Here is a 19,366-nt window from a genome sequence, read left to right as displayed (position 1 = left end):
TACATCATTGCTATTGCTATGGTTTGTGTTTAACACTAGTTTATCCCCCCACACACAATCAAATGCGTATAGCACTTATTTTATATTTTTTGAGATGTGTTCTTCTCTAAATCAATCAAATAAAAGTCAGACCATGCAATTCTACTTACAATAAGAAGCCATGGAGAAAAAAATGGATTTTCATAGTAACAAGGTGTATTTCCCACTCATTCGGTCTGAGTGGCTCCAAATTACGAATAACACAGGAAATATAAACAGGGATGAATAATCCCAGGCTCTCAGCATGGCACACACATGATGTGCAGGTGCCTTTAATACTAGAATAAGTCATCTGAGATTAGGGAAGCGAAAAAACCCACTCAACCAGATGGTCTCCATAAAGCATGGCATAAAGCTCTCCCAGATGTTGAGAGGTGGTTGTGGATCCAGTGACATGCAATGTGAGGGAGGAACTGGTAATGCAGAGTGTATTAGTGGTCTCTTTATGAGTGTATTAGGTGCCGTGGAGGGGAACGCAGGGGGCTGCCGACACTGCTGCCAATGAGCTACTACCAGGCTTTATGCTTTGATGAACCTACCCTTGAAAAAGCAGGACATCCGTGACCGTATTCTGTCGAGACTGGTAGACACCTCCCGCTCTCTAGCCTCCTGGAAAACATAAATCAGTTTCTCATATCATCATCTAGTCATGTTCAACGCATATGCAGCTCTAATCAGTAAATCTGTCAGCTTTTTCCCCTTTTAGTGATATATCAGATTCATAATGCTCCTGTATATGTGGTAAATCTCTGACAATGTCTGTCTTTTAAAATTCAAAGACATGAAGTGAAGAACCTCACTTGAAAACAGAGACTGGAGTAGCAGTTCAGTTTAGGTCGTCTCTGACCTTCAGTGATTCCAAAGTGTCATCTCTCTCCTTACCACTAAACATTGGTCCAGACGGAAGGCCAGAATAAATTTCCCAAGTTCATTGTCCCTGCTGAGGACTAGCAGAACAACTCAGTCTGATTAATGGATGTACACTGCCTAATGAACAGTAATTGAATGGTATAATGCAGCAGGTCCTTAAAAGCCCAGAGGACTCGTCTTCCTCTGCATTGCTCTCTGGAAAAGCAAAGCAGTAACATTGTCTAGTGCTGATTATAGTTGACCTTGCATGAGGAGAATAAGGCATTTGAAATGGCTAACCTAAGCTTTGGGGAATAGGAACACAAAAAAACAACTGAAAGACAAATGAAATGGACTTGCATTGGTAAAGGAAAGGAATGAATCAATGCAACACTCAATAATGATTTGATTTTTTATCACAAAATTCTTAAGAAGAGGAAGACAATTGATCAAACATCCCTAGTCTTATTGGCATTTCTAACAATATTAATTAAGAAAAAATACTTAGCTAACTGCTTGATAAATCAGCCGATATTCTTAAATCAAAACAAATGATAGTTGTAAAGACAATACCACAATAGTGAGTACATGACTACAAAGTAGTGGTTGGGGAGAGTGTAGCCAGACAGCATAGGATGGTGGTGTGTAGGATGACTCTGGTGGTGAGGAAGATGAAGAGGACAAGGGCAGAGCAGAGGACCAAGTGGTGGAAGTTGAAAAAGGAAGAGTGTTGTGTGGCTTTCAGGAAGCAGCTGAAACAGGCTCTGGGAGGTCAGGAGGTTTTTCCAGATGACTGGACAGCTACAGCTAAGGTGATCAGGGAGACAGGTAGGAGGGAACTTGATGTGTCATCTGGAAAGAGGAAAGCAGATCAGGAGACTTGGTGGTAGAATGAGGAAGTTCAGGAGTGTGTTAAGAGGAAAAGGTTAGCTAAGAAGAAGTGGGACACTGAGAGGACAGAAGAGAACAGACAGGAGTACAGGGAGATGCAGCATAAAGTGAAGGTAGAGGTGGCAAAGGCCAAACAAAGAACGTATGAGGGTTTGTATGATAGGCTGGACACTAAGGAGGGAGAGGTGGATTTGTACAGGTTGGCGAGGCAGAGAGACAGAGATGGGAGGATGTGCAGCAGGTTAGGGTGATCAAGGACAAGGATGGAAATGTGTTGACAGTTGCCACAAGTGTGATGGAAAGATGGAAGGAATACTTTGAAGGCAGTTGGTCCTGACGACATACCTGTGGAGGTATGGAAGTGTTTGGGAGAGGTGGCAGTAGAGTTTTTGACTGGGCTATTTAACAAGATCTTGGAGAGTGAGAGGATGCCTGAGGAATGGAGCAGAAGTGTAATGGTGCCCATCTTTAAGAACAAGGGAGACGTGCAGAGTTGTGGAAACTACAGAGGGATAAAGCTGATGAGTCACACAGTGAAGTTATGTGAAAGAGTAGTGGAGGCTAGGCTGAGGTCAGAAGTGAGCATTTGTGAGCAGCAGTATGGTTTCATGCCAAGAAAGAGAACCACAGATGCAATATTTGTTTTGAGAATGCTGATGGAGAAGTACAGAGAAGGCCAGAAGGAACTGCATTGTGTCTTTGTAGATTTGGAAAAAGTGTATGACAGGGAGCCGAGAGACGAGCTGTGGTTTTGTATAAGGAAGTCTGGAGTGGCAGAGAAGTATGTTCGAGTGGTGCAGGACATGTATGAGAGCTGTAAGACAGTGGTGAGGTGTGCTGTAGGGGTGACAGGAGTTCAAGGTCAGGTGGGACTGCACCACGGATTGGCTCTGAGCCCTTTTTTGTTTGCTGTGGTTAGACAGGAATATCCGTGGACCATGATGTTTGCAGATGATACTGTCATCTGTAGTAAGAGCAGGGAGCAGGTGGAGGAAAATCTAGAGAGGTGGAGGTTTGCTCTGGAAAGGAGAGGAATGAAGCTTAGCTGCAGCAAAACAGAGTACATGTGTGTAAATGAGAGGGACTCAAGTAGAACGGTGAGGTTACAGGGAGCAGAGGTAAAGAAGGCGGAGGATTTTAAGTACCTAAGGTCAACAGTCCAGAGCAACGGAGAGTGTGGAAAAGAAGGGAAGAGACGTGTGCAAGCAGGTTGGAACTGGTGGAGGAAAGTGTCAGGTGTGATGTGTGACAAAAGAGTGTCAGCAAGAATGAAAGGAAAGGTGTACAAGACAGTGGTACACTAAAGTGGTTAGTGGTTTAGAGACAGTGGCACTGAGAAAAAGACAGGAGGCAGAGCTGGAGGTAGCAGAGCCGAAGATGTTGAGGTTCTCTCTGGGAGTGACGAGGATGGATAGTATCAGGAAAGAGGACATCAGAGGGACAGCTCATGTTAGATGTTTTGGAGAAAAAGCCAGGGAAGCCATATTGACATTGGACAGTGGTTTGGACATGTTCAGAGGAGGGACAGTCAATACATTGGTAAAAGGATGCTGAGATCAGAGCTGCCAGGAAGGAGGCCTAGAGGAAGACCAAACAGGAGGTTCTTGGATGCAGTGAAGGAGGACATGAGGATAGTTGGTGTGGGTGAGGAGGATACAGAGGATAGAGCTGAATGGAGGCTGATAATTCGCTCTGGCGACCCCTGAAGGGAGCAGCCGAGAAGAAAAGAAGACAATAGTGAGTACATATCTACCCTTGTCCACATTTCCTCAAAATGTATGGCATTTAAAAGACAGACACAAATCCACGTCATGAAATCAATCAGCTCTTTAACAAGTGTACTCTAAAGGAAAACCCACCCCTCACCTTCACAAACCCCAACAAAAGTCATTCAAGCGATTATAAGAAAAGCCTTGATAAATGTGCATCAGGCTCTAGCCCACCATCCTTTGCTCTCGTCCACTGAGATAGCCTGCCTTCACTCCCAGCGGACATCTCCACTTGGCAGAGATACTGAATCTCGTTATTCTTTATTTGGCCTGGACCACACAGGTCAATATCATCTGCCTCACCGGTGTGCTGTCCGTAAATGTATTCACTATTTAAATCCAATGCAATAAATCATTTAAAGGTTCAGCTGAAAATGTAATCATGTAATTGAATTTGGTCATCAATATCTTCTATATTCATGCACATATATAGAATACATGGGGCATTTCACAAGCCCATATGAGCACCGGAGTGGGAGGAAATCTGTCCAAACTCAGCTCAAAGTATGAGTCATAGCAGTTCAGTTATATCTTATTATTATTCACAGTGCTTTAAATGATGAGGTTGCCGACAGCAAGACAGCAACAGCCTGTTTGGCCTCAAAGAGAAAAAAAGAGTATGCATGAATGATGGTTGGACTTTAAGTTAGGTAAGTATCACCTGCTACAACATTATTTCTGGTCTGATGACAACTTGTATAAATATACTTTAATCTCTGCTAAAACATGGATGAAAATAAAATAGATTTACCACAAAGCACGTTTTTATTATGGTAGAAGGTGTTTGGAGATTAAAACTTGCTTTCGCTTTATGATCTACTGTAACTTTCCACATTTCAGGTTTGAGTTATGCCCTTAGCACTGACACAGTTTGGACAATTGTGCTGTAAACCATGATTAGTCCTGCTTAAGATGTGTTCTGGCATAATCTCTTTAAACTGAAGAATATGGAACAAAAATTATACCTTTTCCTAATGTCAGTCTTTGTTGGGTGACAAATCAAAAACTGCTTGGCAGGATGATTTTTGCAAGAAACAGCTGACTCTGTCCTGGGATTGTTATTATTTCCCATTATCTAATGGTCATTCCAAGCAATCCATAGCCAATCTGAATCAGCAACATTCATGTATGACTAAAAGCAATAAGTAATGAATTAAGCTATTGATGAGGTCTTTAGCCAGGGTCATAACTGGCCCCCAGAAGTCAATAATTATCCCAATAAGAATATCTTTATTGCAAAAGTGCATACGGCAGCAAAATCATCACCACACCAAAACATTCCCCTATGGTGTAATTGCCACTGCTTGAAATTATAGTTTTCATTAAAATGAAATGTTCAAGGTTATTGATTGCTTAAATAAGACTCAATATCTTCTCATTTCAAAGCCAAATGAAATTGCTTGGAATAGTAATAACACCCAACTATTTGGGGCATTCATCACAGTTATACTGCTTCATGTTACTGTACCTCAAGGATTATTAGAGCAAAATAAGTGTATTTAAATGAGTGTAATTTCGAGGAACCATGGATCCATGCAAAAAACATCTGTATACACAGCTCACCCCTATTGTGAATGTGCACATTAACCAGGGTAAAGGACAGACAAATAAAACCGCACAGTGTTCTGGAGTGCTACTCAACAAGCACAGACTTCTATGTATTTTTAAGCTTGATGCTGTGATACATAAAATCGCTATTGCTGCAGCTTGGCTCTACTAACCAGTACTACATAGGATTCTACCTCGGGCTGATGTATCTTTAATCCTGCGTCTCCAGTACCAGCACGTTGCCGTGTGCCTTCTACTTGTTGTGAAGATTGGCTATGCTGGCAAACATACAGTACACAATACACAGAGAAAACCATGGAGACAGAAAAACAGGTTACAGTCACACATTAAATAAAAGTATTATTGCTGGAAGCAGGTCTACAGTATGCGATTCTCTTGCAATTATGAAAATAGTGATTGCCATAATTACTGGTTTGCCCATTTTATGACCTAAACCAAAAGCAAATAAAAAATTGGGCATAATAATACAGTAAAAATGAACTCTTAATAATAAAGGCTGTTACATCCTTCCTGGAACTTGCAAAAGAAGACTTTTGCAGACTCGAGCTGTGTGAATCACGGAGGGAGGCCTTGCAGGGACTTGCAGAACTATCCTCATACTCCTCTTCAACTATCTTGGCCTCAACCTAGAGGGAGGGGGAAAAAAAAAACAAGATTCCCGCCAGCCTACACTGTACTGTACTGATATATTGATTTAGCAAAATATTTATATATTTATGTAACTTTTTCCATTGAGCATTCATAAGCCTTATTCTAAGCAGAAAGTGATACTGCACTGGCCTAGAAATTCTAAATTCTGTTTGAAGACAAAAAAAAAACCAAAGGTAAAGCTTAATGAGAGGAAAAATGAGGGTGCTATATTGCAATGATAGACACTTTTCCATCCAATACATTCCTTTTACAGCAAATGTAAATTGTTTATTGTTTATCACCATTTAAAGCATACTTCTGCTGCTAGCTCAAAAATTATGAAAACTAGTAAGTACAGTTAGTACATTCTATAGTATACTGAATGAAATCAGCCCAAGGCCAGGTGACATATGATTATCTACAGTAATGCACTGGATAGTGTTTTCAGACTGCGATCAGTTCTGACTTCCTGTCTGATAGAGTGGATGAGGGGGTCAAAGATTGTATGCTAAAGATCTCATCAGGATGCAATACTGTATGGGGCTGTGTTTTACCTGATCAATTGGCAGGTCCACCTGCAGCTGGCGGTCTTCCTGCACCTCTGCTGCTCCTACCATCTCACTCCTTTTGTTTTGTGCATTGAACACACTGCCCTCTGAGAGAAGTGATTAATCACAATTACCTCATCTGCTGGCAGTCACCATCTCATTCTTGTGCACACTCTCATTCTCTCCCTCTCTCTCCATATATATATATATCCCTCACTGCCCTCCTGTCCTCTCCTTTTTCTATCCTGTTCAGTTTCACAAGAGATCAATGTTGCTGTCAACCCATTTATTTATTTAGAGTGGTCCCACAAACGAAAGGGCCACACAAAGCCACAGCTGCTCTGCCACAAATATGGCCAGGCAGCATGAGCTTTCAGTTCAGGGTTAGTTCCTGACAGTGACAGGTTGCTTTTGATCCATGTGTAGAATAGCTTATACAGCAACATCACATTGTGCTTTTTGTTTTATTTTTCCTTTTCAACAAACTCCGTTTCTGTCTGTGGCTGCTAGAACTGACATAGGGTGGAAATTGAATAAGAAAAACATAGCTAATTATCCAAACCTCTAGACTTTATTATGCTTGTGGTTTAATTTTGAATATCTTTCTATACCAATTTTAGTTAGAAAAAGGCAAAAAGTTGAAATACATCTGCTGCTGAAATCTCTGATCCTGTAACAGATGATGCTCATGAAAACTTCTTGTATTTATGATGGGATCCAAGAGGTGGTTTATTTAAAGAAAACTCATAAACTTTTTAACTTTTGGGCCTTGAGTATAGGGTTTTGTGGGAGGATACTATACTATAGGTATGATCAAGTATCAAAATGTGGCAAAGAAACTGCACTCAGGTCTCAGGTCTTTTAGGCTACAAACTACAGCCTAAAAGTAGGAATAAATATTACTTTCCTTCAGATGGCTCATTATTTAATAATGTCTGCTACCACATAATAGTATGTTATCCAGGATGAATCTTTCACAAAGAATCAGTGTACTACTGTGCACAGATGGTAATACAAACACCCATAAAATAACCACTGAATAAAGAATAGAGGAATCAATGACACAATTACTGTCTAATCATAAACAAAATATCACTTTTAAACAGCACAAATTGATACAATATTCAAAGATATCAATCTAAAGGAGTATTTTGTCACTGTTATTGTGATTAATAACTCATTACCATTTTGAATCACATATCAGAAGACAATTAGAGCATTTTGTTTTCCCCCACATAATTAACAAGTCTTCGAATTCACATTGAACAAAATGGCCTTATTGAATTAATTTATGATTTAAACCCCCTTGGCAGTGTTTGAAGTCTTGTTCTGTTTAGCAGTCACAGAAAAGAAAGTTTCTTTCAAAAAGCAGGGAGCTGTGGCCTGTTTGGACTTGAAAGAACAGATTCAGAATCCAGAAAAGTTCCTTCACCTTCCAAAACGTAGATTTTCTCTATGTTCCCAACACACGCTTGACTCATATCTCCTTACATGCACACACAGATGATGTGTGGTATGTGATATGTGTGTCGAAATGGAGCCCTATACATGTACACTTGCACACTGTCCCAAAACACAGGTGTCTACACATAAATTCAAAAGCTAATAGTGAAAAAGGTGAAAAAGGACATGCTAGTGGAAAAATAAATTGAAGATGATGGTTTGGAGAGAGAGATTCCTTTGGAATTTTTCTTCCTACCCCCTGTCACGAAGAGAACTGGGTTTCTGGACACCTGCCTCTGTTGTTTGGTTGTCTCTCGCTTGGCTGTGTGTTTCTGCATCTGGCCCCTGGCTGTGTGCTCAAGGTCCCATCGTAAGCCTGTGTGAGCAAACTACATGGATAGACAAAAGAGATGACAAAACACAGGGCACAGATAAAAACACATTTCCTCAGATTTCCCTGTGATTCATGATCGACTTTGTGCTGTTGTTCTGTAAAGAGTAAGACAAAAAAATACAAAACACGGTGGGGCAAAACTTGTTTCTCCTCTTTTCAACGCTTTTTTTACATTTCCTATTGACCTCAATTTTTCATGAGCTGATATGCTCTGCAGCTCCCTCATGACTCCCACCGTATTGAATTCATCTGGTTCCAATACATCCAGTGCACAACCTATCAATCACTAGAGAGCGTGGCAAACTAATCATTTATTGATGAAATAGGGCAGCCCTGAATTTCTGACTGCATTTGTCTTATTTATCAAGCCAGATCAAACAATGAAAATCCAAACAAGCTTAAAGGAAAAGAGAGGGACTCACAGGGAATAACTTATTCTTCAGCAGTAGAGAACAGGTTACTGATGGATATGGGAGGGGGGGGCTTAGGACCTAGGACTGAATGGTGAGAAAGTGAAAAGAGAAAAACAGAGAGTCGCGAGAGTTAAGAGTGATGTTCAGACAGCAGTGTTCAGATCTGAATTAATGCTTCCACAAAAGACAATTTTCTCCTCCTTGGATCCTCATCCCCTTTCTAGGTAGCATGGTGAGGTATGTCTGAGAATGAGAGACACAGACACAAAGAGCAGGAGAGAGCAGACTTAATGTTTCTTTTCAGCCAAAGTGCTCTTTACTGTAGCTGCCTGGGTGGATCCCTGCACTGGCTCGGGGGATCGTGTAGTGATCTCAGGCTTCTACCAGAATACACTTCTGGCAATGGTGTTTGCAAGCTCACTAACATTGAGTCTGGGGAATAACAGCATTGTTTCTTCACTTGTTTGCTTTCTTTAATGCAAAGGCAAAGTCTGCTGATATTCTTTTGAATTTCTACAGTGGTTGGTGGGCTGAGGGAGAAAAATAAAACAACAAAAGAAGAGTGAAATTTGCCTGGTATATTCAGCGAAGAAGAGTTGAAACAGAGTTCACATGAGCGCTGTAGTGTCCACAAACACAAGATCAAAGACAGAAGAGCACTGGCACTGTCGCAGTGGAAGCTGTAACCTCATTTCATCTGTGAGTGATGTGAAACAACTTCACACTAAAGTTCAAAATCAAAATACATATGGGCTATCAAAAATTAAACATCTGGTTTTCCATGTTTACAGCCTGGTAGTGAGATGTAAATAGATCTTGTTCAGATCAACAAGGTTCATTCAAGACTGTCTCACTCTGGGAGGAGAAAGCAAAAGAGGAGTGGTGATGCAGAGCTGGGAGAGTACAGTACAAGTGGGAGCACAACTGGAAACATGGCAGTGGAAAAGCTGAGGTCATCTAGCCTCTCGTTCTGTATAACATATCTACAGTACCACGTCCTGTGGGAGCAGACAAGTGTGTGTATCTAGAAGCTCCAGAGAGAAGGAAACTGAGTGAAAAAGAGAGTGCTAGGAGTTAGTGTGGGGCTCAGAGGGGCTGAGCAGCAAGTAATCTGCAGTCCTCTCAAATGGCAGAGAACAGAGTCAACAAGAGGACACTGTGATATGATAGCCAGGGGAAAACAGAGGTCCCAACCAATTGGACCGACCAGTCTCCAGCCACAGTGGCTGGGGTATCAGGAGCCACTCCCAGGACCAGGTCCTTAGTGAGCAGACACGATGGCAGCAGTGAGAGGTTATAGTTTTCCATGGGGCATTACCATTTCCCCTAACCAATGAGATCATCCAAGGCAATGCAGAAATGGGGAGCAGCAGCAGCAGCAAGTCATCACTGATGTCAGACAGCACAGCTATTAAAGGTTTAGTCTTTCCGAGCTGTTTTCACAGGATGCATTTTAGGAAATACATATAAAGCACTGTACTCCTCATTGTGTTTAATGTAAAATAAAAGTATTCCTCTCTTCCCTATTAGTCTTCTCATTTTATGTCTCAACTCAAATGTTTCCACCTCATCATGTATGTGAACACCTAACACATCAGACACAGTTACTTCTGCTGAGAAAATGGTGTTCTGGAGAGTTTCAATATCCCAGTTTGTAGAGCAGTCAGTTTAGACTTCAGCAGTTGCTCCAGACCAGATGGGCCATTCGGCAGCACAGAAACGCTCAACCATCAGCACAAGTAAAAAAGGACAAACACCTTTTCCATACAGCAAGATTGCTAGCAAAATGTTACATTCTACACAACCACAGTGAGCACATTTAAAGGCTCGTCTTACAAGCATTTCAGACCAGATCTCTGTTGTTCTGTGGAGTCAAACCGAAATTAATGATGGACATATCCTATAAATGTATCCATAATCAGTAAGCTCAACTGCTGACAGATCAAGACAGAGTAGGAAATTTCTGTCCCATATATCTGTCACCTCTGAACTGGTCAAACCATGTTAACAATTTCATGAAGGATCAGATGAAGAAGCAAGTGAGTAAAATGCAGCAGCAACATTTTTAGTGAATGAGTAATACTACAATGAGCCGGTGGATGCAAAACACAGCCATAGCTTTGTCTCTGTCTCCACCTCATGGTACTATGTGATATGGCAAAGGCCATGGTCTATGCAGTGTTGATCTAGATTTGCTCATCTAGTGTGTCAAGACAATCACAGTTAAGAATGGTTTCCCTAAATTTCAGGGTTTAATAAAGTTTATCTCATCTCATTTATGTCTATTGTTTTATTTCTACATATGTTTTAATAAGATGAAGAAAACAGCATTAAAGTATGTAATGTATTAAAATGTATAATGTATAATGTATTATAAATAGTCTTACTGCTGGATAAAATGGTAGTCAACCATAAATACAGTAAGAGATAAGGCATGGGACATTTTTCTCCATTTGAAAAAAATAGCATCTGTCACAGCAATGTCATCTTTCATGTTTAAAAAAATCAAATGTCAGGCACATTTCTCACAGGATGCCCCATCTCCAACTCAACCTGCTGAGTGGGCATGTTCTCATCTTCATTGTGTGATTTGGTGCAGTGCAAGCCTCATATGGATTCAAAGCATTTCACTGTCTACTTAATCACAATACAAATTGTCCTGGTTCGGGTTTGAATAAGAGATTTTTTTGTTGCCCCCCTGGTGCATATGATCTGTCTACAAGGCTCACTGCACTTGATCAAGTGGGCCAGGCTGTCTCTGTGGGGATTACCCATCAAACTGGAAAGCAACAGTAACTCAGTGCCTTCTGTGGACAGTGATTGATGACACTGCTCTTTCATAACGAATCGTGCCCCCACAACAAGTCTCACACGTGGGAAATGTTAATTGAAATGCTGTGTGTGCAAAGAGACACTTTCAACTACCAAGGTGTTACAACAACAAACCAGGGGGGATTTATAAACAATTTAGAATGTCATGAGAAACTGAACAACTACATGGCAAACTGCAGCCAACTCTAAACCAACTGTACTCACCACATCCTTTGCATGTCTTGTCTTTCTAATAGCAGGTAGGATGCCTTGGCTGCAGAGACGAAAAGGAAACCAAAACTGACACCCATATTTCTCTTTCCTTCTTAAATCAATGAAGGTGCTCATTTGATGTGTGTAAATAAAAACTTATTTCAATGACTAAGAGTCAGAGGTCCCATACCGTTGATTCATGTTGCTCTCCCTGATTAAATCCCTAGGGACACTCGGATCATATGGGAGAGCTTTAAACTTTTCGGCACCAACTGCAACATAGTGCTGGTTATTCTCAAGTTCAGTGGGGCCACAGAGAGGACGTCCATCTAATGTACAAAGCCTGGAAAGTCAAATATAGAAATACCACAAATTGGAGCAATGCTTTGCTCTCAGTGTTTCGACTAAGCTTATAAATATCAGAGTTTTGGAAAGGAATAGAACATAGTTAGATGTTGCAAGCATTGTTTGAGTGGTTAAATTTAATGTTAGCATATTTTTTAAAAATCCATAGAAGCAGTGTTTGCCTAACGAGCAGTTTTAGATTTATTCCAGTGAGTACATCACAAACCAACATGGTCCCAGTCACTAATTAATTAGAAAAATACTTCCACTCTGCTACATGTTGCGGCATTCAAACTGACTGGAAAGCCTGCATTAGTCATACTTCATTTCTACAGGAGAAGCTGACTCAATGGTCAATGAAAATTATTATGGTAACTTTTAAAAATTTAGTAGTCTATCCAAATTTTTTGCAACTTACCCATTTTTCTGACATATTACATTTATTTGAAAACCAATGACATTATATATTAGGTACATAAGTAAGTAGCTACAGGCAATGTCTTTAATTGTCACTTAATGGTACTGATGTCAGACATTACCTGTACACAGCACCGGTACGAAGATGCACTTTCTCTGTCACCATGGCTAAAACATTTTCCCAACTTCTAAGAGTATATTTCGGGATTCGTATTCGAGCTGGGGGCGCCAAGACATCTCCGTTGGCAAAGACACTATGAAATACAACAACAGATGATACAGCGACAATTGTAAACATATAACACATTTATAAATATATTTATATTATAGCATAGCACTCTTCTCTCTTTAACACCTGAGTAGCTTCATATCAATACTCACTTTATTGTGCAAGTCTCATCAGTAGTTTTCTTCCAGCGAGCAGAAACTACTATTCTGCTGTGGACAACAGGTCGGATCTGAAATTTTCAAACTCTTGGTCAAATTTAAATAGACCAGTGGTAAATAAGGAATGAGCCACCTTTAAACTTTTTTGTTTATAATTACTTATTATAACTGCTCCATTTATTATTAGTCAGATCATTACCAGGGTTTAGGTTTCAGACACCTGCAACCTCCCATTAAAGAAGACCCCATCATCTGGTCAAATATAATAATATAACAAGTGAAAATAAAGGTAAATTTGTTAAATAATTTTCATTATAACTGATTTAACAAAATGTGCTTTTACCTGTTCTTTTTTCTTAGTCTGTGGCTTCTTGGCTGTGATCTCACAATACCTGGAAGGCATTAAAAAGTAATGCAAATGACTTAATCCCAACATAACATATACAGTTACCTATGGTCTACAAAGACAAATGGGATTTAAATACTTACCTGGTTTTACAGCTGAATGTCAAACAAAAAAGGGCTTTGAACACAAATTTAAACCCCAACTAATAAACACATTTAAAACGCACTTTAAAAGCATTTAATAGCTTGTTTAGTTAATGAAATAGAAACACATTTTAATGACATCCTTCCAACAAAAGAAGGAAGCAACGCAGAAACATGAGAGTTGACTTCGTTAAGAGTGTTTACAGGCCAAAACTAATGCAGGACACAGCTCGTCCTCGGCTAAAGAGACTTTGGCTGAAAACAGACACACTTCCACAAAAGCCTTACAGCATGGCGCCAAACTTACTCCAGCTTTTTGAACTGCTCGTTCCCGCCTGCAACATATGCGCTCCCGTGCGTCAGCTCGTCCAGATCCTGAACTCTGCGGCCCTGGATCGGAGTGTACAGCTTCCTCACGGCGCCAAACGGAGCTTCAATGCTTCTGGTCAACGAGGTCAAAAAGTTGTCGAAAGTGGACACCTGCCGCGGGTTCACAACTATTTTCCTTCCGGGGAAGAAAGCGTCTCCGTTCCTATATACAATTATAGTTTTTGTCGGTGGTGCGTCACTTTTCCCTGTGACAGCCGGCATTATCAGTTAGCTAGCAGTCCATTAGCTTAAAACAACACACAGCAAACAAAAAGTGTGGACGTAAATGTGTCAGAGGCGGGTGTGTTCATTCTCAGGAGATGTAACTGGAGATAGCACCTGATATGGAAACCAATTCTTCCAACATGAGAGGTGTAGCTAGCGTCAAGAAAGATATCCACCGTCCGTGTTGTTAGCGTTTAGCCAACGTTAATGTGCTGGTCGAGTCTAGACCGGAGAGTTTCCATGGCAACCTGTATGGACAAATCAAGCGGTTGTGTGTTTATCAATAGCAGTTTATTATCTATTTTTTATTGATTAATTTATTTATTATGCTTTTTCTTCACCATTTGGTTGATCTGTGTCCAAACAACTTTATTTTGAGTATGTGTGAGTCTCACCTGACAGGCAGATACTGATGGGCGGTATTAATACACACTCATTTTTAAATATTTGTCATTTTATTATAAACAACTAAAGCATCAATACTACAGTGCATATTTGATATTTACATTACCACTGCCTGAATAGATAGAACATTAGATGCAGGTGCGTGTGTGTGTGTGTGTGTGTGTGCGCGCTTCTCATTTTCATGCAGTGTACCCGTATCTCCCACTTGCAGGCCATTTTCACCATAGATTATGATCTGCAGGTCCAGTGTTAGACAGAGCGATCCAAATTATTTACCCCTGAGGTAACCAGAGATTGCGCCAACAATAGCACCTAATTGGTTTAGGCCAGACAACTCCTGGTCAATTAAATGCATAATTCATCTCAGCATTAATTATTCATTTCTTAAGAGACTGGTGCTGTGCTTTATTAGGAGAACAGCATCATGCATATTCAAATTCTTCTTCTAAGAGGGATGCAATAAGATCTCAGCTGGGATGCCCATCTTAAAAAACAATAGCATCCAGGACTGTAAGACAACTTCTATTAATCACACAATTAAACCATAGAGGATTTTCTGAGAAAATCTCATACTAACCTATGATGCAATGTCTAGTTTTTGACATTTAGCAAACAGTGGAATAATTATTTTATTATTCTTGTTAACTCTATTGTGTTGATTCAAGACGATGTTTGTAAATCATGTCACAGAACATTGTCGGTGTTGAAGTATAGTAGTAAAATCACAACACCACAGGATTTTGGTTTAGTTTAGTGCTTAGTTCAAATTTAATTCAATGCAATATTCATATAAAAAGACCTACAACAATTGGATCCAAATAAATATCTTTCAAAACATTATCTTAAGTGTGTTGTGCAGATTTAATGATGTTTTTCTTTGTTTTTTTCTTTCTTACTCTTCTACTGAAACTAAAACTCAATGTGTAGTTACCCAAGTTGATGACTCCTGTGTCTTGTTTTAAGATGTTGTATTGCTCCCTTGATAATCCATGAGACACTAACTCTGTTAGCTCAAGATTTTTGCATTAGCTATTGCATCTAAAGGACTTTGCATACCAAACAGAGAGGTCTTAACTGTTGACAGTATGGTAGGGTTTGGAAATATAGCCATGTTTTCAAAGTAGTGGCTGTGTTTCAAGTTTTGCACTTACACTACCTGTCAAAAGTTATATATAGAATTAAATGGGAACTGTATCCAAACTTCTGTCTGGCAGTGTATATTATTTATTCAATGCCATATACCTTTAAAAACTTAATATGCAAGTTTTAAGTTCAACATTATCTTTTATACCAGGGATTTTAGTCTAGATAGCTACAATATGTGTAGCCACATCTTAAAAAGGATCATAGGCCTTTTCATAGAAGACATTTTGATATGTTACAGTTGTAAAAACACAGGTGTGAGTAATAAACTTAATGATGGCTGAATTTAGCGTAATTTCTTCAGTTTTAACAGAGCCATAGGGAATGGTATCAATAGCGCCTGTACTGTACGTTTCCTGCTATGACAAATCAAAACATCTGCTGTGAAAAAGGGCCATGGGGCAGCCAAAGCCACAAAATATACGCTACAGTTTGAGAAATTGTTGGTGTGTTACAGCTTTTATCCACTGGGTGGAGGCTGTTTCAGGAATTGTTACAAAGCAGTGTTGCACCAAATAAATGAAGTCAGCTCACAGGCATAAAATAATGTACAAACTGCATCTCTTTTTTAAATTATTACTGAACAACTTATTGCACAACTGCCACACAACGTATATGAATAGAGAATAAAAACCGTATTCCTTTACTCTGATTAAGATCACCCAACTGGAAGCAAAATCCTTTATTTACTTTCACATTTTCGACACAATATACAACCTTCTGCATTTGCTTGTTTGTCTTGTTTGTTGATGTTACTGTTGCTCAGTGGATAGTATGCGCTGCATAAAAACTCAATACATTGCATGGTGCACAGTTGGAAATTAATAAATCACATGTATAAGAATAATAGTGTACTTAAAATAGGTAAATTTATAACCAAAGGGAAAAAAAAAACTCAGGTTGTTTTATGAGCAAAGAAAATAAATATCTTATAAGCTCATAAAAAGAGAAAGTAAAACATATACTACTTTGCACAACTTAAATGTCATTTTGTCATCCCATTTACAGATTAAAGACACAGAACAAATACTCCAAAAACATCTACCTTTTGTCATATTTCTCGTATTTTTCAGCAGTCTCTTCAATAAGGACCGTAATTAGACACTGTCCTTATCAAATTCACAGACAAAATACATGGTGGGATGGCAAGCCACATCAGTCCACTCCCCAGAGGCCACCATCTCAGCACAGTCCTCATCATCATAGGCATTGTTGGGCTCTCCTTTTCTCCATTTGCTGTAAGTAGTCATGGGAGAGTGATCCACATAGGTGAAAAGACCCTCATGGTCTAGGTCGTGAATGCCTATGTACACTCTGCTCAGGCCAGCTTCAGTAATGTACCCCGCGATGGCTGTGTTGGCTCCTTCATCCTTGGGCATGGCCAGGTGCCCTCCCCTCGTCTGGCAGTAGGCCTCAGCTTCAGAGTAGCGTTTCTCCTCCTTCACCAATAGATAGACCTTACTGTCTGTCTCTTTTATGCCAGCAACAGCTGCAGGGGAGGGCAGTGCTGAAAAATGAGCACTTGTATTTCTATAAATTTCACATTGACATGCCCAGCATTTGCAGTTCTTTGAGCATAAAACGTGAAGCAAAAAGCATGAAGTGATGAGAGTGGTAATAAAATGTTAAAATTGCTTTCAAAACACGTTTTCAGAAGAATCCTAAAATCATACCATTTTTAATGAACTTCAGTTCAGAGGATAGTTGAGCCACAAGATTGTCCATTTCTCCAATCATTTTTCTCATTGGTGTGCACTCACATGGAACACCTGATCAGGTTTAAAAAATATGTGGGGGACAACCACACATTTGTCATAATTACTTTTAAAAATTTTACCAAATGTCCTTCTTTAATAATGCAATATTCTGTTGAAATGAAATAAGATTTTTTAATATCTCACCTGGCTCTCCATCTGGGCCTCTTGGACCCGGATCCCCCATGTCTCCTTTAACCCCTAAGATATGAAATGTAATTATTTGCAAAACATGAAAACTCTTAATAGATTCCCAAACAATGGCATCTGAGTGTATTTGTACATGTTATAATTACCTTTCATTCCACTTGGGCCCACCTTTCCATGACGACCCATAATTCCTTTTTGTCCTTTAATTCCAGGTTGGCCTGAAAAAAAGTGTGACAGGAATCTTTCATTAGTGTGCAATCTCTTTAAAAAGTTATACATCTCTCACGCAAGACAAAATTCAAGGCATTAAAAGACACAAAGCTAATGAAAATAATTACTGAAATTGCAAAACCACTATTTACTTAATATTTTACTTCTACTAAGGTATGTTAATTAAGAAGATAAATCTGTGTAATATCCATTAAAAGTCCTCATTAAGGTCTTTGGTAAACACTTGTCAAAAGCAGCACATTTTTGCAAATGATTTCTCCTCCAACCTCTCATCCAAATATAAACACTGTGGCCATCTCTCCATGGCCTGTTAGTGATATAACAGCACATTATCAACCCAAGCATGTGATCTTTACTCCAGTTATTTTTTTGTTTAAAAAAATACATAAGTGTCTGTCTGGTAAATGTTGTCCCAAGTATTAACAAAAATATATATATATTCTGGAATCATCTTCTTTTGTCACAAGTGCAGCACATGTATACCTATCTCTCCTGGAGGGCCAACTCTTCCTGGTCTCCCTGGTGCTCCTTTTTGTCCTTTCTCTCCTGGTTCTCCTTTTGCAGAAAAAAAAAACATGTTTAAAAAAAAAAGTAAGAAAAAATGAAGGTATATTCTGTTTTGGTTCGCTTTTTATAGTGCGTCAGAATGGCGTGCCTTTGAGTCCGGGGACAAGGATCTGAACTGTGCAAGCCTCTTCTGCCGAGTGCTGTCCATAACACGTCTGTATTGGTAAAAAACTCATCATCACAGACATTAGTATCATTGGTAGTAACATCTTCTCTCCTCCCATTCTTCTACATGGGCTGGTTGATAATCTATACTGGAGAAACACAAGATATTGATAAAATATTAATGAATAGCATTTTCCACAAAATAACTAAAAGCTAACTATGGATATCTTAAATAAAATATGCTTTTTTGACTCAAAAGTAAACATTTATTCCAGTGGCAAAACCATAATATAAGTTACCAGATTCATGAGCACACACGCGCTGCTGTGATAACAAATAATACGATACACGCAGCTTTTATACCAAAAATACTAGAATCTTGCTTATCTGTGTTTATCATGGGAAATAGTGGATGTTACATGAACTTCAACTACACAGTTAAAGCCATTAACACTAGCGTCATAGGGAACATTCTTTCAAACCAATTCATGATTGTCAAATTTATTTATACTTCATCTAAAAAGCTTTTGACAAACAACATGGAAGACACAGCCATATTCGGCTTCGCTGTGATAATCTTAGTATTTCCAATACCTCCTGAGGAAAAAAATAATTAAAATGAACAAAAGAGCATACTGAATTTTCTGGCCTACCTGTAGATGAACTTTCCAGACAGAAGGAAAAAGTATTGGTGGCTTAAGACTTGCAGGGCTTTGAATACTGGTGGTCCTACAAAAACATTTCATGTTCCTCCGCAGGCACCACAGAATGTGTGTGATAGGGCTTTTATAAACAGTTCACAGATAGAGTCAAAGCAGCTGGGGCCCCACAGATAACTGGCTGGGAAACTAGTAGTGGTTGATGGCGGAAGAGACTGATGCAAGCACTGACTAAACAATGTATATCAATCATTTCATAAAATAAGTGAGTTTACAAGATATTGTAAAAGGTTTTAAGAGAATCATTAACATTTTTATCAGCCAGTATAACATTTACTAGCACCATATCAGCATGTATTTAATCAAACATGGCCCATTTTAATACCATTACCTATGTAGCTGTGGTATTACTTTGTGTTTTTGTTTTTCCTTAACTTTTCCACTTCTAAAAAAGTTTTTATTAAACTTTTTTATGAAATATGTAAAAGTTTTTTTTCCAAAGGCCCTAATGCACTTCACAAAATTAATGGCATAAGACTTCCAGTTCTCCT

General features: G+C 39.3%; 2 protein-coding genes across 4 annotated transcripts; both read right to left on the bottom strand.

Moving 5' to 3' along the window:
- Positions 1-558: 558 nt before the first annotated feature.
- Positions 559-13,909, bottom strand: dcdc2c (doublecortin domain containing 2C). Its single transcript, XM_026305574.1, has 10 exons — positions 13,515-13,909; positions 13,062-13,110; positions 12,713-12,789; positions 12,454-12,585; positions 11,760-11,912; positions 11,578-11,630; positions 7,995-8,114; positions 6,302-6,402; positions 5,621-5,743; positions 559-648 (listed from the first exon to the last, which is right to left on the bottom strand). The coding sequence occupies exons 1-10, from the start codon at positions 13,796-13,798 to the stop codon at positions 559-561; spliced, it is 1,182 nt and encodes a 393-aa protein (XP_026161359.1). The 5' UTR covers positions 13,799-13,909.
- A 2,537-nt stretch (positions 13,910-16,446) lies between these two features.
- On the bottom strand, positions 16,447-18,419 carry colec11 (collectin sub-family member 11). 3 transcript variants are annotated; one of them, XM_026305803.1, is made up of 6 exons: positions 18,140-18,419; positions 17,968-18,039; positions 17,400-17,471; positions 17,251-17,304; positions 17,023-17,118; positions 16,447-16,856 (listed from the first exon to the last, which is right to left on the bottom strand). In XM_026305803.1, the coding sequence occupies exons 1-6, from the start codon at positions 18,273-18,275 to the stop codon at positions 16,447-16,449; spliced, it is 840 nt and encodes a 279-aa protein (XP_026161588.1). In that variant the 5' UTR covers positions 18,276-18,419. The 3 variants fall into 3 exon arrangements, with proteins under 3 accessions (XP_026161588.1, XP_026161597.1, XP_026161604.1); XM_026305812.1 differs by having other exon boundaries at positions 16,447-16,838; XM_026305819.1 differs by lacking the exon at positions 17,400-17,471 and having other exon boundaries at positions 16,447-16,838.
- Between the last annotated feature and the right edge of the window lie 947 nt (positions 18,420-19,366).

Source organism: Mastacembelus armatus, chromosome 22 (genome assembly GCF_900324485.2).
Source record: "Mastacembelus armatus chromosome 22, fMasArm1.2, whole genome shotgun sequence".
Lineage (NCBI taxonomy): Eukaryota > Metazoa > Chordata > Actinopteri > Synbranchiformes > Mastacembelidae > Mastacembelus > Mastacembelus armatus.
This window is presented reverse-complemented; position numbering and strand designations above follow the sequence as displayed.

Coding starts and splice junctions, on each gene's coding strand:
- colec11 (XM_026305803.1), bottom strand. CDS start 18,275: ATGGGAGGAGAGAAGATGTTACTACCAATGATACTAATGTCTGTGATG. Junction 17,472..17,967: donor TGGCCCTCCAGGAGAGATAG/GTATACATGTGC, acceptor ACTTTTTTTCAG/GCCAACCTGGAATTAAAGGA. Junction 17,305..17,399: donor GGGCCCAAGTGGAATGAAAG/GTAATTATAACA, acceptor TTCATATCTTAG/GGGTTAAAGGAGACATGGGG.
- dcdc2c (XM_026305574.1), bottom strand. CDS start 13,798: ATGCCGGCTGTCACAGGGAAAAGTGACGCACCACCGACAAAAACTATA. Junction 13,111..13,514: donor GAGCAGTTCAAAAAGCTGGA/GTAAGTTTGGCG, acceptor AATGCCTTCCAG/GTATTGTGAGATCACAGCCA. Junction 649..5,620: donor TTGCAAGTTCCAGGAAGGAT/GTAACAGCCTTT, acceptor TATGTTTTCCAG/GAGGCTAGAGAGCGGGAGGT.